We start from the raw sequence: 20,196 nt of genomic DNA on the forward strand, positions 1-20,196 counted from the left end.
GGATTGGGCTTGAAGACCTCCAAGGTCTTCACCAATTCTGTTGGTGTTATTCTAATGAATTGGAATCAATTCAATTACTACCACCACCACACCTGACTTGATTCACTGTGGGTAGGTCCAAAGGAGACCCACTAATGTCAAAACTTACAATTGGACTATTGAAATATACCATACAGGGGGTTGCCCTTAAAGATTACTTGGAAGCCACAGCTGGTTCAAAATATAGCAGTGCAACAGTGACAGATGCAGTTTGATACACGCATATGTCATCAATTCTCTAAGAACTTCATTGATTGCCAGTTTGCTTCCAGATGCAGTTCAAGATGCTGGTTATCACCTATGAAGCCCTTCATGGCATAGAGCCTATGGGGCTACCTGTCTCCAGTGGTTTCTGCCCATTGAGTATAATCAGGCAAAGTTGGGACATTGAGTCCCTTCTATTAAACAAGGGTACCTGATGGGGCCCCAGAAGCAAATCATTTTTTTCACAACATCTAAAATAGCATCCCTCAGAAATTCAGATGGCTCCCACAAGGATTTAAGAACATAGCTGTGTTTTACTTGTTTGTTAAACCCCTGGTGGATTTTTTAAAGGGAATGTTATTTATTCCAAATGCACATGTTCTTCTCTCCCCAGAAGCATGAGAGTCACAGAACATCCCAAATTTAGTTTAAAAAAACAACCCTGTAACGAGGGATAGGAAAGGGAGATACAATAAAATCCTTCAAATGTCTGAATAGCTGTAAGACAAACAAGGAAAGATTTAATTCTCTATCACCCCATAGAAAGTGTTTAATTTGATTGATTTGATGATAATAGGATGATCAGTTTTGGCTCAAAGTGAAAGAAAAATTTTGATAATGAAAGCAGTTTGACAAAAAAGCCAGCTACATAGTGTTATAAATTCTCTTGTTGAAGATTTCCTTCAGATGCAATTCAGGAACAGCTATTTGTTGAAGAACCTACAATTCTGAATTTCCTGGGCTAAATTTTCCTATTAGTCAATATTTTCCTCCTGTCTGGAAAGAAGTTAAGTCAGAAAGCACTTCCACTGGGAATTTCAATCACTCAAAGAAAGAAAAGTGTATGATAATATGAATACTGAAATAACTTCTAGAAACATTCTTGATAACTTACACGTTTATTTCTATGAAAGATACCTGCAGATTGTAACTATTAATATAAACTTTATAACTTGATTAGTCAGATAGCATAAGTATGCTATCTGACTAATCAAGTTATTGTTGGATGGGATCTCACTGAGAAACAAAAAGAGATACTGGCATATAGTATCTCTAGGAACTGAAAGTGAAATCAGAAAATCAAGGTAGATCTCACTTTCCTGATTTCACTCTCAGTGCCCTGCATGCCAGTATCTCTTTTTGTTTCTCACTGAGATCCCATCCAATAGTAACTTGTTTGTCTTCCTTTGTCTTCAAATACAGATGTTTTTTGCTTTTGCATTTGATCATTCCAAAGAATTGGGAAATTTAGATATTATATTTACAAACCCCAACATTGTTTAAATAAACAAACAAACCCATATATTTATACAATCAAAATTTCTTTTCAGTTCCTTCAGTTGTGGATAAAACAGACAGGTGATTAATCTGTGAAGGGATGTTTATAATACATTCCTCACCTTTTTCCAGAGCTAAACCATGGTGGGGAAGAAAGAACAGACTTGCTAAAATATTTAATTATTCATTTCGCTTAAGTGTTTGCAGCCTTTTTGCAAAAGTGCAGTATTGAGATGACTCCAATGCTTTTCAGTAAAGCAGTGCAGTCCAGATTCTCATTTCAAAAGGAAAACGGAAAGACAAATGGATAGTACTTATTAAGCAGCCGTCACTGAAACCAAAATTTTACTCGGGAAAGTCTGCAAGAGCAAGTTTTTTAAATATATATATTCCTAAAGAAATTTGGAAGAAAACTACCAGCTCCCTCATGGTCATTTTTATAATGTAAAATATGAAAGCTGTGGGAATGACAGTTCAAAATCAGTTGATGTTCCAAGGTACCAGCAGTCATAGGATGCCAACTTTTAATTTCTATCAGTCACATGGAAACTAATGTTAAGCAACAACATGAATACTCTGGATACTGAGAAGATATTTTGCTACTGCATCTTCCTGGAATCTCCTGTTGAGACAGCTGACTTAAAACATTGCAAGCATCTCCTGATTTCATCAAAATATAGCCACAAAATCAGGTAATCTGTCAAACATTATGTTATTGCTTGGAAAGTTGGGGTGTTCATTTTTCCCCCAAAAGAAGGATTTCCTAAGTAAGAAGTTTAAATATATTCAATCCTAGGGTCTTTATGAAGAAACATCATGGATCTCTCATCCATCTCTAGTGTTGCTCCACTAGAGTAATTCAGTCATTCCCATCACTTCAAAACTTCATCGATAATTCCAATAGAGATGCTCAGAAGCACCACAGCTCTAACAGAGTTGTAGTTTGAAATGAGGTCTGTTGACAGAGGAGATCTATTCAGAGAACTGGTTTTAAAATATACATTGATATTTAATAGAAAGGCAGCATCTTCATCAGCAATATTTGCATCTACTACAATTATAAGAAAAATGCCAAAAACGGCCACAAGGTGGCTCAGAGAAAGAAATCTGTATTTTTCTGGTAAAGGATGGGATTTAATTTTTATTTCTGCATGTTGTATATAAAGCTGCTGAATTCTAGAACATATATGTTACAGTCTTTCTCAAATTTACAGATTATTTCTGGATTTTATGAATTTTTCACACACTTTGGCATGGGTGGAGATATACAGTGGTGATGTCGAGAAAAAAATAAGCATTCCCAAGATTCAGGCTGCTGTGCAATACATATTTATCTGGAAATAAACCCAGCTCAAAAAAACCTTGACTTTTCCCTTAAATAAATATAATTAGGTATGTGTTGTTGTTGTATGTTCTACTATTAAGAGATTGTTATGCTTGTTTTATAGCACTGTTTCTGAAAGGGTGGCAGCAGGCTGGTTGGTGGTCTGGTTAATAATTCTAAATGCATTTTGAGGTGGAGAGTACGTGATTATTTTCCATTTCTAGAGAGCCCATAAAGGAATGATCAGCATTTTCCCCAGGGAAATGTTTTTGAGAAGAAATCAGCTTAGTTCTACTCAAAAGTGCTCTTAGCACAGATTCTTATATCACTGTGGAACACCTATAAAGAGTTATGCCTTTCTGCCTAGGAGAAGAGTAGCTGAAGAATTTCACTAGCAATAGGAAAGTAGATTTTTGTGTGTGCAGTAGTTGTAGTGGTGGTAGAAAATGCATGACTAATACACATTGTTTTCACTCATATCAAAAGCCTAAGAAGCAGTCAACAAGATGAAAGAAATCCAGATGTGCTTGTGTGTCACCTTTCTATTTGCATTTGGAATAGTTTATGAACTGTCTCAAGAACCAGTTTGCTTCTTTTTCTGCAATCCAATTTCCAAATATTTCCTGAGGCCCAAAGATGTCATGACCCAGGGCAGAAGTATCATCTTCCTGGAAACAACCGATCATCTGCAATCTTCCCCACTTGTTTTATGTTCTGTGGAATCTGCTGCCAGAGTTTATCCAGAGAGGCCCATCATTTTCTTTATGAGAGGACTGGACAACAACACATTGCCAGAAATAAAATCTTCTTACCCCTCACTTTACTTCTTATCAACTATGAAGAATGTTTTCCTTTTCCCTCTTCGGGAGGACATTTTATTCCAGGACACGCCTCTATTGTCATGGTATCTTCAGGTAAGATGGCTCTGAATAGCCAGAGAAAAAGGCAACATTAATTCCAGCTGACCTGCTCTGCTGATTCTGTTATTGCTTTTTCATTTATCTGAAGAAACATTTTCCTTTGAGAGTTGTGTTTGACTCCAGCCCCATTCACTCAGTATTTAAGGATCCATGGAAAACTCTTCCTTAGATTTTCAACTGTCACATGATTTTAATACTTATGGAGTCTTGATTGTATTCCACATCTTTAATGCTTTATATTCTATATTATATATTTTGCTAGCAATCTTAAGTACTTACCGGCAGAGAAAATGGAAAAAAATATAAATCAAATAAAAAATCAATTTGGACATGGCAAAAAGAATATTACTCACAATGTACTATATGACATGCTACAGGAAGCTTTCTGTTTTCTTGTCTTTAACATTAAGTGTACCTTGTCCTCATAGTGCAGTGGGATTATTCAGTAAGACTCTAGTCTAGTTTATCCACAGCACTTCCAGGAACGACTATGAGACTGCTTCTAAAAAAAAAAAAAGTCAATCTTGATTCAGAATACTTTCCCAAACACAAATGTTAGATATAAAGGATTTTACGTGATCTTCACTGCTCTCTTTAAGAGTAAAGAAATAAAGTTAAGAGGTTGCCTGAACTCTGCAAAATTAATACAACATATCAGGAAATAACCACATTGGCTCTCTACCCTTTGAAAAATTATTCTCTAAGAACAAAGCCCATCACCAGGTCAGGCTATTAATCTATACAGCAGCAGCTCTGCAGGTTTTTAGGAAAGAGGGTTAAGCATGATCTAATTTCTGACTCATTTAAAAGGAGATAACAATTGCATTTGAGATATTCTACATGTGCTTGGAAAAGCTATCCACACTAAGGATGATTTTTTTTTTAAATATTATGTTATACCTTGGTAGTGACATTAAAAGAACAATATGAACATTTTTCCTGAAGTCTTTGAACTTTTGCTTAACGTATTTTTATTTGGGCATAGTTTTCACCCTATGTAAAATATTGCCTTTAAGACTTGCATTCTGAACAAGTTGTAGCAGTATTTATGTACTGATCACAATATGTTTTGTTACTTAAAGCTTTCCGAGTATATTAAGAAAATGCAGAAATAATCAGTATAACTTATATTAGTGGATCCATTGGGAAATAAATATATTTTTAAAAACATACTTTGGTTAGCACAAAAACACACACATGTATATGTGGGAGTGTACACAAACACATCATGCAATATCTTGATTAAGTCAGAATCTCAGGGATAAAGCTTATATATACAGTTTAGCATATCACATCCAGAACTTGAATCTGTAACATCTTAGTTAAGTTGTACTATATGGATATGATTTCTTCACTGCAAATACCAGAAATATTGCTTTAGCTTAGCTAGTTGTTATTCCTTGCTTATGTATCAATTTTGAATTTTTTCAGGTCAATACAACAAAGGAGAAATATTGGACCTATATTATTTCTGATGCAATCAGACTCGCAGTAGTGTGGAAATATGGAGGAATTTATATGGACACTGATGTTATTTCCATCAAACCTATCCCAGCAGTTAATTTTTTGGCAGCTCAGTCTTCCCAGTTCTCCAGCAATGGGGTCTTTGGTTTTCAGCATCATCACTGGTTCATCTGGGATTGCATGAATGATTTTGTTCGTAATTACAATGGAGACATCTGGGGAAATCAGGGACCTTACTTATTTACAAGAATACTAAAGAAGCAATGCAATCTTAGAAACTTTGAGAATGTGGAAGACCACATATGCTACAATATTTCCTTTTTGCACCCTCAACGTTTCTATCCCATTCCTTATAAAACATGGACAAAGTATTATGAAGTATGGATCACAAAGCCAGAGTTCAATCATTCCTATGCTTTGCACTTATGGAACTTCATGAACCAGAAAAAGAAAAAGAATATGACCATTGGAAGCAACACACTTGTGGAAAACCTGTTCAGAACATATTGTCCTAGTACATATAGATTCGAGCTACACAAGACACAGTTGCCCCAAAATAAAACTAGTTAAGGTTGTAATCCGGTTGCTTTTGGGATAGTTCTCCAAGAACCCTGGGAATCCCTTCCTTTCTTTTTATTCCAGTCTCTGATGCTGGATATTTGAAAGGCCAGGAAATCAAGACCTCCAAAAACCATAAGAGAACATAGTAAATTCTGGGTGGGAGGAGACAGAAGGAATCAAAGCAAGTTAAGGCTCCCTTCCCTTCCCTTCCCCTCCCCCCCTCCCGATCCATCATGCTACTAACACTCAGTGGGAGTTTTGACCAGCCACTGCTCAGAAATATAAAACAGGAGAGAAACTTTTCTCTCCTATACCAAACAGGAAGACTCTAATCCTACCTTGACTTTTTTCTATAATTCCAGCAAATCACAACTGTGGTTTGAAACTCAGTAATCCTTCAAATATTAATTTAGCAATCTTCAAAGATAATATTTAACACTTTCAGAAATACAGGGAATGAATGAGCAATATACGTAGAACCTCTGTTTGAGCCCAGGAAATATACAGCTTCTTTTTAGGCTTTTCCAAAGGTAAATCTTTTCGCCATTTTCATTTCACACTAGGAAACTAAAGTCTATGTTGTAGTGATAGCAGACCTCAATGCTATATATGGGAAGCAGTCAGATGCAATAGCGATAGCCTAAATTTGCTAAGGACAGAGGTTTGTTATTTTTAAAACAAAATAAGACTAATACTTTTAAATGTATGTTATTGATATTTTATTGTTAAGCAAATATTTTTATGGGAACTTGTCTTTGAATAGGGATGATAAGTTGCAAATCAGAGATGAGATGATAACCTTTTATCATAGTTTCTAGTACCTCTGTAAAACTACTCATGACTTTGAGGTAGCAATGAGGACACAATATGGGGACTCTTTAAAGACTGATTTGTGCTTGGAGCACCAACTATGAATTTACATGTAATTTATTTCTATTCCTTTTAACAGCAACCTATGGAATGTTTCTTTTATCAATTGTCCTTGATGAAAGTTTATGAAATTATCATTACTGATAAGATGTTATCTCTGGCTATGAAAAAAATAATTTCAAATTTACTATTGTTTTCAGCTAAAAACAGTAACAATAAAGAAATTTAGAAGCCAGTAACTTGTGATAGCTTCATATCAAATGAATATATGTTTAACATTAAGGAAAAAGAGCAGGAATGGGATATATATTATCCACAGCAGGTTTATTTTTATCTGTAACCTCAATATTTTCTCCAATAGGGCACTGAAACACTGTTGAAACATGCTCTTTCACATGGAACTATTCTAGTTGGCACTTAATAGAGCACTACATTCCTAATAGCAAACCTGCTGCACCAAGTCTCTCCATGAACAAGATCATACTTACTAGGAAGAATATCCCATATGGTCTACTTTGCAATTTGTTCAGCCAGTTTCCCATTTCAAGTAAGACTATGCAATATACACATGCACACATCTCTCTTGGAACCAAGCTCACTGGCTTAGCCGGTGGGTCTTCTCTGCTCAGAAATATGGACTGGCTGCTCTCCACTCTTTCACGTTCTTCTTGCATCTTCTGAAGTTTTATATGTGTTTTTCATTTATAATAAATTATGCTGAAAACTATTTTTAATGTTTGGCAAAATAGGCTTAAATTCTCAGGCACTATGTAATAATCTTTGTAAGGCAAACCCAAACCCAATAATTAGCAAAGTAATCCTACAACAGTCTCTTCTGATGCAGAGCTAGCAACAGAAAAGGGAAATAAGGGAAAAAGAATGAGAAAAATGTCAGTAGACATTTTCTGACTTTTTTCATCTATGTTTGCTGGCAACTTTATAACTGGCCAGTATTGCAGTTGTGATAATATCAGAAAGGTTGCTGTTCAACAGGGGCTTTAAAAAATTGAAAATACAGCACTGATAGTTTTAGAATGTAACATTTTGGTAGCAATAAATAATGAAATGAATAGATGAACTGAATGAATGTAATGATAATGTGAAATGAAACTAGCTTTTAAAAAAAACATTTGCTTTATAAGGATGTCATTTACAATTATTGAAGTACACATCACTAAAGTATACATGATTTTCTCAGTGTTGTGTATACTATGTTATGGATACATTTTCTTATTCATGCCTCAAGATGTAACACATTTGTCTAAAGCTGTGATTTTATTCTTATTAACCAGGGACTAATCCCTAATGTATTACTCCAAATAGACATGTATAGAAACAAACTAAAGTGATACCTCGGTATTCATTGTCAATGGGTTCCGGGAGGTCCAATGAGTACCCAAAATAATGACTACTAAACAAATTTTTCCCATAAGGAATAATTTAGTGAGTCAAAAGACACTGACAAGTTCTAGTTTGTGTGTTGAGTATCAAACAAACAATGAGAACTGGGACAAAACTTTTGTATCAAAATGCATTAAGTACCAAATTCGATGACTTTAAAATTAATTGAGTACCAAAGTACCATTTTATTAATGTATGTAGAAATGTTAACTTTGGACATGTATTAAGATTGCTTAATGATAAAGCTAAGTAATATCCAAAGAATCTACTGCAATGTTTCTCAATCTTGGAAACTTTTAGCTATGTGGATTTCAACTCCAAGAATTCCCCAGCCAGCATTTCTGGAGTTGAAATCCACACACCAAGATTGAGAAACACTAACCTAATACAATTTAATAAAGGCCTCTTCTGAGAACAAGGATGGAGGTAGACGGTTACATTTCTGCTTTAGGTTTAGAAAAACAAATCACAAGTTTATTTTAAGAGAAATAAAAGAATGAAATTCAGGAAAGAGATGCATGCTAATTTATGGATAGATGTGAATTAGACTTGGTTATGATTCAATTACAGAATGTTATCACACTTTGATAGGAAAGAGTCTCAAGCTGATCTATGAGCCCTCAATTGCACGCTGAGGAAGCCTGAGTTTATTCTGTGGCTGGGCCTGATGATGAAACGGCTTCCCGGTTAATATAAGGTTAGCTCCCACACTGTAGGAAGAGGTTTTCTGTATTCTCCACTTTGTGTTTGTATTTTAAGACCTATGTGACATAAAAAGGTCAGCATTTGTCTTTTTTGGGAACCTGACCAGAATTGTTTGATATGTTCTACACCCAGAAAGGGACTTCTTCCTTCTTTCACCATTTAGTTAAGCAAGCTTTAAAAATGCAAAAAGAAAGGAACTTTCCAGCTTTCTCTCATCAGTGCCTGATAATTTTGGAAGGCTTCACTTATTCTCTGAGGTTTATTAAGTGATGCCTCGTTTTCCATCCTCTTGAAACGTAGACCACCTGGGCTGCTACTTCGGCTTTCTTTGGAGACCCCAATCACAAATTAAGGGATCTCTTTTCCCCATTCAGGGGCATTTTGACCGTTTAGCGCTGCACACACGGATCCAACTGAAGCTCTCAGCAGAAAGCAGCCCCAACCTTTGGCCTTGTGTCCTCTCTGCTGGTGGTGACGAGACACCAAACCAGAAACGGAGAGACAGCTTTGTTATTCAACAAGCGAAGCCTTAACAGACCCCCGAGGACCAATATTTTAGTAAACTGTGATTGCCCGATCCTCCCTCGTTGTACGCTGTGGATAGATTACAGCCGGAATGAAGCTTAAACAAGGAAGAGAAAGCAATTAGGTGCCGTGTTTTCATAAATTACTACAGCAACAGCTTGGCTTGGGGGACGGTTTACCAGCTGTTTCCAGCCCTCCTGGGAGAAGCTCCGGAGGCGCAGCAGAGCCTCGGAATTGCTTTCAGGCTTCACCTCTGACGTTGCAAATTTCGGGCCGAGAAAGCGATTCGTTGCTGTGGGGAACCGGCGATGGGATCTTTGCCTGGGTGGTGTTGAATTTCCTGGGTGGGAGGGGAGAGACGGAGGATTTCAGCGCCGAGTTTTGTCTCCAACCCGCGCTGTTCGCATCGGCCTTTTTAAGCGCGAGTGCAAGCACACAATCACAACCACCATACATACCGCTCTGCTTCACAAAATATGCTTCCTGCGGGCAGGTAAGGATTTGCTTTGTTGGAAATATAGCCCTGTGCTTTAATTCCAAAAAAAAAAAAAAGCTGGAGAAGGGAGAAGGGGAGGGAGAGGAGGAGGAGGAGGTGGGACTACGCCTTGCTCAAGCCAGTTCTCTCTTCTCATATTTGCATCGCTTTCTCGGTTAACCATTACCAGCTTTGTTCATGGCTGAGCGAGTCTGGCATATCTGAATAATAATGTTGTGGCTACTGAACAGGGAACGAAATGATCTCCCTCTGCGATCCGTTTTCACCAGCCCAACTTTTTTCCCCGAAAGCCGTTTCCTTTGCAACCTCCTTAGGCCCGGAGAATGCGAGGCCCCTGGAGAATACGTGGCTTATAAAACGGGAGAGGGGTGAAGGGAAACCGAGGCAATGCGTCGGATACGGTTTAAGTAACAAATTAATTCTCGAAGGGCGCTCCTTGCCCAGTCTGAAGCCGCGTGTGGGAGGCTGTTGGCCTCGAGAAGTTCCGTGACTTGGAACAAGATGCTTGGACGGTCAATCAGGGCCCGTTGCCTGTTCGTAGCTCTCTTTGTTGAGGCTTTAGCATTTCTGAAGGTCTCGAAATTGGCTCGCGTTTCCAGTTGCAAAGGAAAGGCTGATCATAAGCTGGTTCTTTTTTTATGAGGACAAAATATCCCGTAGAGTTGGACAGATTGTGGCCTCCAGCCAGAGAGGGAAATGCACAGATCCAAGCATCTTGGGAGCTAAATACTTAACCCTCGTGGGTTGTATATTAGAATTTTTTCAGGTTGACCTGAGTCAGGTCAAAACAGTAGCAACCATATCTCACCAGTGATCTGAGGGATCAGAACATGCTTACTATTTTCACACCCAAAAGCACACTTTTAATAGCACCTACCACACTGTTCCTGTCTTGTTTTCTGCCAAAAAATAATGAAGCTGAGCTGGAATTTTATCATGTTTTCATTGTGCTGAGAATCCTGTCGGTTTAAACCTGAAAAATGTATTCCTTTCCAAACCAGGTAGAATTGGCATCAGCCAGTGTGATCAAAAGGAGCATTAGGATTGCAGGGTTCTCTAATGAAAATGTCAACTGAAAGCCTGGGAAAGGTAGAGATTTCCATAGGTTTGATTCAGATGTGCTTCAGACCTGTAAGAGCATAGATCAGTGGTGGTGAACCTATGGCACGCGTGCCAGAGGCAGCACTTAGAGCTCTCTTGTGGGCACACACGCCATGCCCCGGAGATGGCAACCATCCCTCTTCAACCATCCACCTACTAACTCACCAAGGTCCCACGTGGCTGGATGCATCCCAGCATAGCTAATTTCCCTCCCATCCCATCCCTCCTGGCCTCGCATGCTCTCCTTTTCCCAGGCATGACCTATTGCATTGCCTCCTCAGCTGTCGGCCGGCCATCCAGCTCAGAGGCGGCTTCTCTGAACTGCTGGCGATGGGCTGCGGAGCCCCAGAGTGCGCCGGTCGAGGGGCCCCCATGTCAGCCCCCATGCGCTCGCTGGCCTATGTGTGCGGGGGCAATGGTGTCAGGCAGCAGCTGCACCATCCCCTGCCTCACCTTACCCTGCGGCAATGGCACCCCCACCCGGCCTTGCCTCGCCTTGCCTCACCCCACAGGACAAGCCTCCTGCCCATCACCCCACCAGCTAGAGACCCCCCTGAATCTCCCCCAACCCTGCCTGGCCCCACAGGCATCCCTCCCCACGAGCAACATCGAGGTGGCCATGCCCACCTTGGCCACACCCACCCAGTCTGCCATGACCACCACAGCCATGCCCACCCAGTGGGCCACGCCCACCCAATGGGCCACGGCCACCTGACACCCAGCGATAAGTGGGTTTTGGGTTGCAGTTTGGGCACTCGGTCTCTAAAAGGTTCGCCATCACAGGCATAGATAGTTTAAAAATGGCATTAACTTCAATGAGGAAGCCTGAATAAAGAGACAACCCTTTAATGAGTAGTGTATTAATCAGAATAGAGCTGGAAGGGACCTTGGAGGTCTTCTAGTACAACCTCCTGCTCAAGCAGGAGAACCTATAATCATTTCAGACAAGTGACAGTCCAGTCTTTCATTAAAAACCTCCAGCGATGAAGCACCCACAACTTCTGACAGCAAACTGTTCCACAGTTTTCCTTACTGTTAGGATAGGAAGTTTCTCCTTAATTCCAGGTTGCTTCTCTCCTTGATTAGTTTCCATCCTCGTATGATGTCCCAAGCAACTCTGAATTATTTTCAAAGCCTGCCTAGCTCTTGCATGTATGTTTCACCTGTTTGGGTGAATATTTGAGCTATGTAGGACTTTAGGTTCAATTTCCAAAGGGCAGTTTGGGAGTACACAGGAGTGAGTCTTAACATCAGAAGTCCCCTACCTTTTGGGCACCAGGGACTGGTTACGTGGAGAGAGATTTTTCCACGGACCAGAGGGGGCATGGTTTTCTGTGCTGCCTACATCCTGTGGATGGAGCTTTGCTTTTGCTGGCATGCTGCGGCCCAGTATTGGTCCATGGACTGGGGGTTAGGGACCCCTGATCTACATCATTTCAAAAGTTGTGCTTTCTTTTTGGTTGCACAAGTTTTGTGGAAACCTAGAAAGACTCTGTGCTGGTCTAAAGTGTTGCTACATTTATATCCCTCTTCCCCCTTTTTCAGTTTTGCTAATTGAGGTGCATAGCTCTTATACCTCTGAATTGTATTGGAAAGGAATCTTTGTAAACAGCATAGCACTTAATGAATGAAAAATGTTAATTGCATATAATGTGCTCTGAATAGCTCTCTTTCATTTAATAAAGATGAGAGCTTTGTGTTGATCACAAGGAGAGATTCCCACAAGATGGTCCAGTGTTTTCAACTTTGACAACTTTAAGATGTGTGGAATTCAGTTTCCCAAATTCCCCATCCTGGATGGGTGGATGCGGAATTCTGGGAGTTGAAGTTCACTCATTTTCCCATTTTAAAGTTGCTACAATTGAAAAACACTGGGATTGTCATTCTTAAATGAAAGGAGAAGTAACAGTTGTTTTGGACATATCCATCAATCAATAAAGACCATCTTATTTGTCTCTTGAGAAACCTATATGCGGGTCAAGAAGCAACAGTAAGAACTGGACACGGAACCACTGATTGGTTCAAAATTGGGAAAGGAGTCCGGCAAGGTTGTATTCTGTCGCCCTGCCTATTTAACTTACTGTATATGCAGAACACATCATGAGAAAGGCAGGGCTAGATGAATCAAAAGTTGGAATTAAGATTGCCGGGAGAAATATCAACAACCTAAGATATGCAGATGATACCACTCTAATGGCAGAAAGTGAAGAGGAACTAAAGAGCCTCTTGATGCAGGTGAAGAAGGAGAGTTCAAAAGTTGTCATGAAACTCAACATTAAGAAAACCAAGATCATGGCATCTGGCCCTCTCAATTCCTGGCAAATAGATGGGGAAGAAATGGAGGTAGTGACAGATTTTATCTTCCTGGGCTCCAAGATCACCGCAGATGGGGACTGCAGCCAAGAAATTAAAAGATGCTTGCTCCTGGGGAGGAAAGCTATGGCAAATCTAGGCAGCATACTAAAAAGCATCACCCTGCCAACAAAAGTATGTATAGTCAAGGCCATGGTTTTCCCAGTTGCAATGTATGGCTGTGAAAGTTGGACCATAAGAAAGGCTGAGCGCCAAAGAATTGAGGCCTTTGAACTATGGTACTGGAGAAGACTCCTGTGAGTCCCCTGGACTGCAAGGCAATCAAATGGGTCAGTCCTAGAGGAGATCAACCCTGACTGCTCTTTAGAAGGCCAGTTCCTGAAGTTGAAACTCAAATATTTTGGCCACCTAATGAGAAGGAAGGACTCACTGGAGAAGAGCCTAATGCTGGGAAAGATTGAGGGCAATAGAAGAAGGGGACAACAGAGAATGAGGTGGCTGGAGGAGTCACTGAAGCAGTAGGCGTGAGCTTAAATGGACTCCAGAAGATGGTAGAGGACAGGAAGGCCTGGAGGAACGTTGTCCATGGGGTTGCGACAGGTTGGACATGACTTTGCAACTAACAACAACAATCAATCAATAAATGATTCAACATTATTTTAGCCCCCTGGACTCATTTACTGTGAGATAGGTGGCAAATAAATTCAATAAATAAAAATACATAAATAAATTTCTAATGGGGGCTGCTTCAGGGCAAGGCAGGTTTGCAGTGCAGTTCTTGTATGAATTCCATGTCCCCTACATTGAAATCAGATTTTATAGGTTAATCACACAAAGTGGGCATGACCCAAAACCATGTTTCTTGCTTAGAATTACTATTTCTAAAACTTAATTAAAATATGCAGGCTTTGTAATGGTCATACATGGTTTTGCCAGAAATACAAATTGGTTGCTTCCAGCCCCCAAAACAACTATTTCCCCCACCCCAAAGATGGGATTTCAGATTACCATTGGGTGACCTGAATGACATAAATCAATTGCCTAAAATGCAACTTCCAATAAGTGGATGCCATTCATTCCTACAAGAAAAGTAGCATAGCTATCATTACAGCTATCACTATAAAAAGCTCAAGTCTCATTAGTAAAGGTGTGCAGATTCAATTACAGTTTTGTTTGCATCAACCTTGTGAACTCTCAAATTTCCTCTTTCAAATGAATTCAAAATGGACAGTGATTAATATTTATATGTTAATGTGTATATGTGTGTTATGTATGTGTATAGGCAGATATATACTTTTTTTGAGAGCAGGCAACAGAATTTCATTTTTAATGGGGGCCAGTGTGCTCACAGTAAAAAATGACAATAAGGGCTATCTTTTACCATTGAGAGAACATTCCATTGGACCAGAGTATATTTGTACTGCTTTTGGCAGAACGTTGGAGTCTTGTTACCATTACACAAGACACACCTGGTAACTCACTGTTGCTCAACACAACTGTCCCATTTCAGATGAGTAACAGAACCAAGTTGATTATAACAGCTATTCTGTATTGAAATCATGGTATGTATCTTTTTGCAAACAGTTTCTCCCTCTTTTGCCTGAATCCTAGAAAAAGCGTTGTGAGTATTGCAAAAATGATTTCTCTGTTAGCATTAGGAGAAATATATGCTATGATTTCGGTCCTGTATAGACTTATATGTACACTACTTCCATTGAATTTATGGAGGGAAATAGTTTTAATTGTGCTGTGAAACAATATTGCACACCCGTGTTTAAATTATTTTTAGATTTTATGGAGTGTTTTTAATAATATGCTAATAATATCTCAAACTTTACTGAATGATAAACATTACTTGAAATTATTTAGGTTTTCATAAGCAGACCTTTTCAGATGTATCTAGCTTCATCCTTGGCCAATTATATACAGAACAATATATAAACATATAATTTTTATATGAAAATAATAATATCTGAAAAATAATGAAAACCCTCCATTTTTATTCTATGGTAAACAAAGAACTCAATATATTACTAAGGCTAAATTATGTTTATGTTCTAACGAGCTATTACTCTCACATAATATATTAAGGTAACATGTTCTTTTAATGTAAACTTTTCATATAATATTAAGTAGTTACTGTTTCCCACTGGGGCAGTATCTTTGAAATATTCCTTTCTAACTCACATACTCAGTTCTGAAGTGTTTATGTGCCTATGTGGTCAATACAGCTGCTTTTTGGTTATTACTGAAATTTTCATTATCAAGCTTATGGGTCTGCAAATACATGTCTTATACATAGATTTATTTTTCACTATAGAGAGTTCAATAGCACTTTTATTTTCTATCTGTAGTCACAATATGTACACTTTTGTAGCCCTTTGAGAAAGCTATGTATAAATTCTGAATAATATCTGTATGCCTTTCAGCGTATAGATATTGTATGTTTTCAGTCTGAAATCTGAAACATTTCTATTGAAAACTCGTGTTAAATTTGAATGGTTAGTAAATTAATTAGAAAATGAATTATGTAATAATTAAGTGAATTAAGTCACATACTTATCTTACTCTTGTATTAATTGAGCTACAGTTGACTTTTGAGTATGTATTTGTGCTATCATGTAATTTAACGTGCAAACACTAATAGACTCGTTTGAATATTAGTATGGAATAAAAGTAAAAATAAGCCAATTTTGTAATGTCCAGTTCAGTATACACATGTCAAGTACAGGTAGTCCTTAATGGTAATCAGGATAAACAATTTCCATTGCTGATTGATGCAGTCACAAACTGTTACTGTGCTTCTTAGCAAGGCGCAGTTTTGGCAGTCACGTGACTGTGCCTATTATCAATGGCAGTTCTGGCAGTATCCAGTTATTGTCATTAAGTGAGGACTTCAAATGACCATGACTTTAAATTTTCTGCCAACTTCTTTTACTTTGCTTGTGGAAGCTGGTAAGAATAGGCATAACTCGTGTTCACATGACTGTCACATGCTAAGACGAAATCTGAGCCAGTTGATAAGTGCCCAGATCGTAATCATGTAACCATGGGAGCACTGCACTGGCCATAAGTTTGAGGACCAGTCATATCTACCACTCATTCAGCACACTTGCAAGTTCAAACAGTCACTGAAAGAATGGTTATTAAACAAGAACTGCATATCTTCAAGTAAATATGTTACTGTTACTTTCTTTCCATTCTGATTCATCTGTATCTTCTTGTTTTTCCTAGCCTTTTGTATCTAATATTTATTACCCATTTCCGCTGCCTACATCTCGACATTATTGGATAGATATGCCAGGTTCCACGTTTCCTGTGAACTTCCAGCGCACCTGTGATCTTTCGGGCAGCATGCTAGCCAACCCTTCTGTAATCCCAGCCTTTAAATTCCAGCTGCGGCGAGAAACCATTGACTGGAGGCGATTCAGTGCCATTGATGTGGAACGGGTAACTCGTGAGCTGGATATTGGCGCTCTTCAGGAAAATATCAATGGTGTCACCTTTTGTAACCTTGATGCAGAAAAGTGCCCCTATTGTCAGCAGCCAGTAGACCCTGTTCTCCTTAAGGTTCTGAAGATGGCCCAACTGACCATCGAATATTTGTTGCACTCTCAGGAGTTCTTAAGTATGAACTTGGCACTCCAGGAGGAGCAGCACCAGGCAGTCCTTGAAGACTGCAAGCGTATCAAGTATGACCTGGATAAGCAAGCAGAAGAATTAAAGGGGGTGAAGGAAGAGAGCAGGAAACGGAAAAAAATGATTGCCACCCAACAGCTGCTCTTGCAAGCTGGAGCCAACAACTACCACAAGGTGAGGTTTAGGTACAGCAAATACATGAGAAATTTATTCAGTCTGTATTTTAACACAAAATGTGCATAATTTTTCAGAGATGCACTGAAATTTGGCAATTTCTCTTCTCAATTCTTCCAATGGAGGAAAAAAAAGCCATAGAAAAATGCATACATCATTGAAAATGCAGCATTATGAGGAACCACAGAGGTTGGTTCTTTCCTCTATCCTATTTAACCTCTACATGAAGCCACTGAGAGAGGCCATTTGCCTGTTTAGGGTGAGGTATCATCAATATGTTGAAGACGCTCAGGCTTAGCCAAACAAAAGAGAGTAGCTTGTTATACAAAAGCCTCTTATTTCTGGATAAGTACCAACTTTGCTTCTGAGTGGAATAGTGCTGTCTGCCTGTCTGAGCAAAGCAACAGGGTATCTACTGAAAGTCCTCACTGTTGTGTGGTACAATCATGTCAGAAAGTCATGAAGCAAACATTCTTTGTGGAATTCCCTCTTTTGGAACAACTTTGCCCTAGAAATTAGGGAACCCCCTGTTGCCTTCTGAATGTCGCAGAACAGAACAGCCTTATGAAGTACCCAAATTCATCTAAATGTGGCAATTATGTGTATACAATTTTCTTTGCAACCATACAGAAAAGGTTTGCCATTATCTTCTTCCCAGTTGATGCTGAAATTCCTTATCATAGTTAGTTTCCCTAATACCCACAGAGCTTGTTCTAATCTTATCCTTCATGTGGATTGGTTCTTAGTTTTCTGCTCTCATTTCAATCTTACTTTTTCAGCATATCCCACTACATTTATTTAAACTTTCAGAAGTTCACAGATGTAAATAAAGTCACATTTAGGCCCATTTAGCACCCTGTTTTCACAGTTAAGATTGTGTTGAACAGCACATGTTTCTGACCATTATTATGCAGTGCTGTAAGAGTGCAGTCTTTGAATACATAGGACAATATTACAATTTGAGCAGTTATTGGTAGAAGAAATATATTTAAAATTCTTTTTAAAGGACCCATAATAGATAAAATTGATTAAAATCCCTAATAACTGTTTATTAGAGATTGACATTTGAAAAACAGGAACTGTCCTAAATAATAATGACATCTGAAACAAATGCAATTGCATTATTCTAGGAAATATAAAAAAAAACTTTGTTTTTCTTCCACTGCTTCAAAGATTGGGAATATCAGTTTGAATAAAAAGCTTCAAATTACCCTAATAATCCAAGATTCAGAGCTATTTTAAGTGTATAGCAAATATGATCCTAGGTTAAGGTTGGAGTTGAACTAAAAACCAGTAGTCCTTGACCTACGACCACAATTGGGCCCAAAATTTATGTCGCTAAGCAAGACATTTGTTAAATGAGTTTAACACCATTTTAGGACCTTTCTTGCTACAGTTGTTAAGTGAATCACTGCAGTTGTTAAGTTAGTAGCACAGTTTTTGAGTGAATTTCGCTTCTCCATTGACTTTGCTTGTCATAAAGTCACAAACCGTGATCACGTGACTCCCGTCATAAATATGAACCAGTTGCCGAGCATCTGAATTTTGCCCATGTGACTGTGAGGATACTGCAACAGTCATAAGTGTGAAAAATGGTCATGTCAATTTTTTCAGTACTGTTGTAACTTTGAACAGTCACTAAATGAATAGTTGTAAGTCAAGGATTACCTGTACTCTTGTCCCATATGTATTTTACAGCACTAGGAAAGATAAATAAATGGAGCAGAGAATGAGAACTACTTGGAGAAATTTTTCTACCATCGGACCACATGCTTAAATCTGTTTTTAGATGACTTTTCGTCCTTCTGTTTGTTTCTTAGTGCCAGCTCTGTGACAAGACTTTCATGAATTATTCCTTTCTACAAGGCCACATGGAGCGTAGGCATCCTGAGGCCACTGCACTTGGTAAGCACTAAGTTTGCCTGAATCTTTCTCCTATGGAGGGAATTCCAAAGGTTTAGGGTTGGGGGGTGAGAGGGAGAGGTTTGTTTATATCCACTTTCAGAGTACAGAGAGGAGATACATTGTGTGAAGCTAAATTAATGTAGATTTTAATATAACAAAGCATTTGCAATGAATCTGATACTGCCATAATGCCCAAACCACTGTGTATCTATCTTTACATAAAGGTAAAATGGACCTGATGTGGCCCTGAGTAGGAAATATTTGTAAACTTTTCGAATCACTATATCCTCATCACAATTTTTATTTGTAATTTAAAATGTAAATTAAAGTTTGGAAATTTAGACTGTTATTTGTAGCATCTTGTCAAATTTTGGAGACTTACATTTAAATTGGTCCCTTCCAACTGTGTTATTCTATTCTACTCTGTTCTGTTCTGTTCTGTTCTATTCTATTCTATTCTATTCTATTCTATTCTATTCTATTCTATTTGCCATGAATATTTTTTTTATTCTTTTTATTTTAGTGGCTATATACTTAACTTCTTTTGTCTTGAAATAGAAAATACCAATTCATTTTTGAAAAAATGAAAATGGTTCAAAATTACAATTTATCTTTGTTTTCTCTGCATTGTGAATTATCTATTATCTATTAATATCTATTATCTATTATCTCTTATTACCAATTTGTATTCCACCTTTATTATTTTTATAAATAACTCAAGGTGGCAAACATACCCAACAAACCTTTCTCCTCCTATTTTCCCCACAACAGCAACCATGTGAGGTGGTTGGGCTGAAAAAGCATGACTGGCTCAAGGTCACCCAGCTGGCTGTCATGGCTAAGGTGGAACTAGAACTCATGGTGTCCTACTTTCTAGCTTGGTGCCCTAACCACTAACCAAACTGCCTAAAAGTTTGCAACCTTTGTTACAGAATGCATCTCCATTCTTGAGAAATAATTTAGCATAAAAATCTTGTACAATCTTGACGTGATGGCCCGGTGCCTGGAGGCCGTACGGGTCTGGATGGGGAGAAACAGACTCAGGCTCAACCCTTCCAAGACTGAGTGGCTGTGGTTGCCGGCTCCCCGGCATAGTCAGCTGACTCCGTCGCTGACTATAGGGGGCGAAACTTTGGCTCCCTCGGAGAGGGTGCGCAATCTGGGTGTCCTCCTGGATCCACGGCTGACACTAGAAGACCAGTTGACGGCCGTGGCCAGGGGGGCGTTTTACCGGGTACGCCTGGTTCACCAGTTGCGGCCTTTTCTGGACCGGGACG

General features: G+C 38.7%; 2 protein-coding genes across 2 annotated transcripts in view; both read left to right on the forward strand.

Annotated features, from left to right (window-relative positions):
- The first annotated feature begins 3,351 nt into the window (after window positions 1-3,351).
- Window positions 3,352-5,799, forward strand: A4GNT (alpha-1,4-N-acetylglucosaminyltransferase). The gene is made up of 2 exons (XM_015814163.1): window positions 3,352-3,759; window positions 5,197-5,799. Exons 1-2 carry the CDS (start codon window positions 3,352-3,354, stop codon window positions 5,797-5,799), a joined length of 1,011 nt encoding a protein of 336 aa, XP_015669649.1.
- An 8,920-nt stretch (window positions 5,800-14,719) lies between these two features.
- Window positions 14,720-20,196, forward strand: part of DZIP1L (DAZ interacting zinc finger protein 1 like) — a 23,009-nt gene continuing 17,532 nt past the window's right edge. Inside the window, exons 1-3 of the mRNA XM_029283773.1 lie at window positions 14,720-14,763; window positions 16,436-17,014; window positions 18,835-18,919. Coding sequence (XP_029139606.1) covers window positions 14,761-14,763; window positions 16,436-17,014; window positions 18,835-18,919 — 667 coding nt within the window. The 5' untranslated portion in view covers window positions 14,720-14,760. The remainder of the gene's footprint in view (window positions 14,764-16,435; window positions 17,015-18,834; window positions 18,920-20,196) is intronic.

The sequence above is a fragment of the Protobothrops mucrosquamatus genome, unplaced genomic scaffold (assembly GCF_001527695.2).
Source record: "Protobothrops mucrosquamatus isolate PMUCROS unplaced genomic scaffold, P.Mucros_1.0 scaffold225, whole genome shotgun sequence".
NCBI lineage: Eukaryota > Metazoa > Chordata > Lepidosauria > Squamata > Viperidae > Protobothrops > Protobothrops mucrosquamatus.

Bases quoted from the DNA above. Each gene is read 5' to 3' on its own strand.
- A4GNT (XM_015814163.1), top strand. From the start codon at position 3,352: ATGAAAGAAATCCAGATGTGCTTGTGTGTCACCTTTCTATTTGCATTT. The intron at 3,760-5,196 runs GTAAGATGGCTC...GAATTTTTTCAG, and splicing joins TATTGTCATGGTATCTTCAG to GTCAATACAACAAAGGAGAA.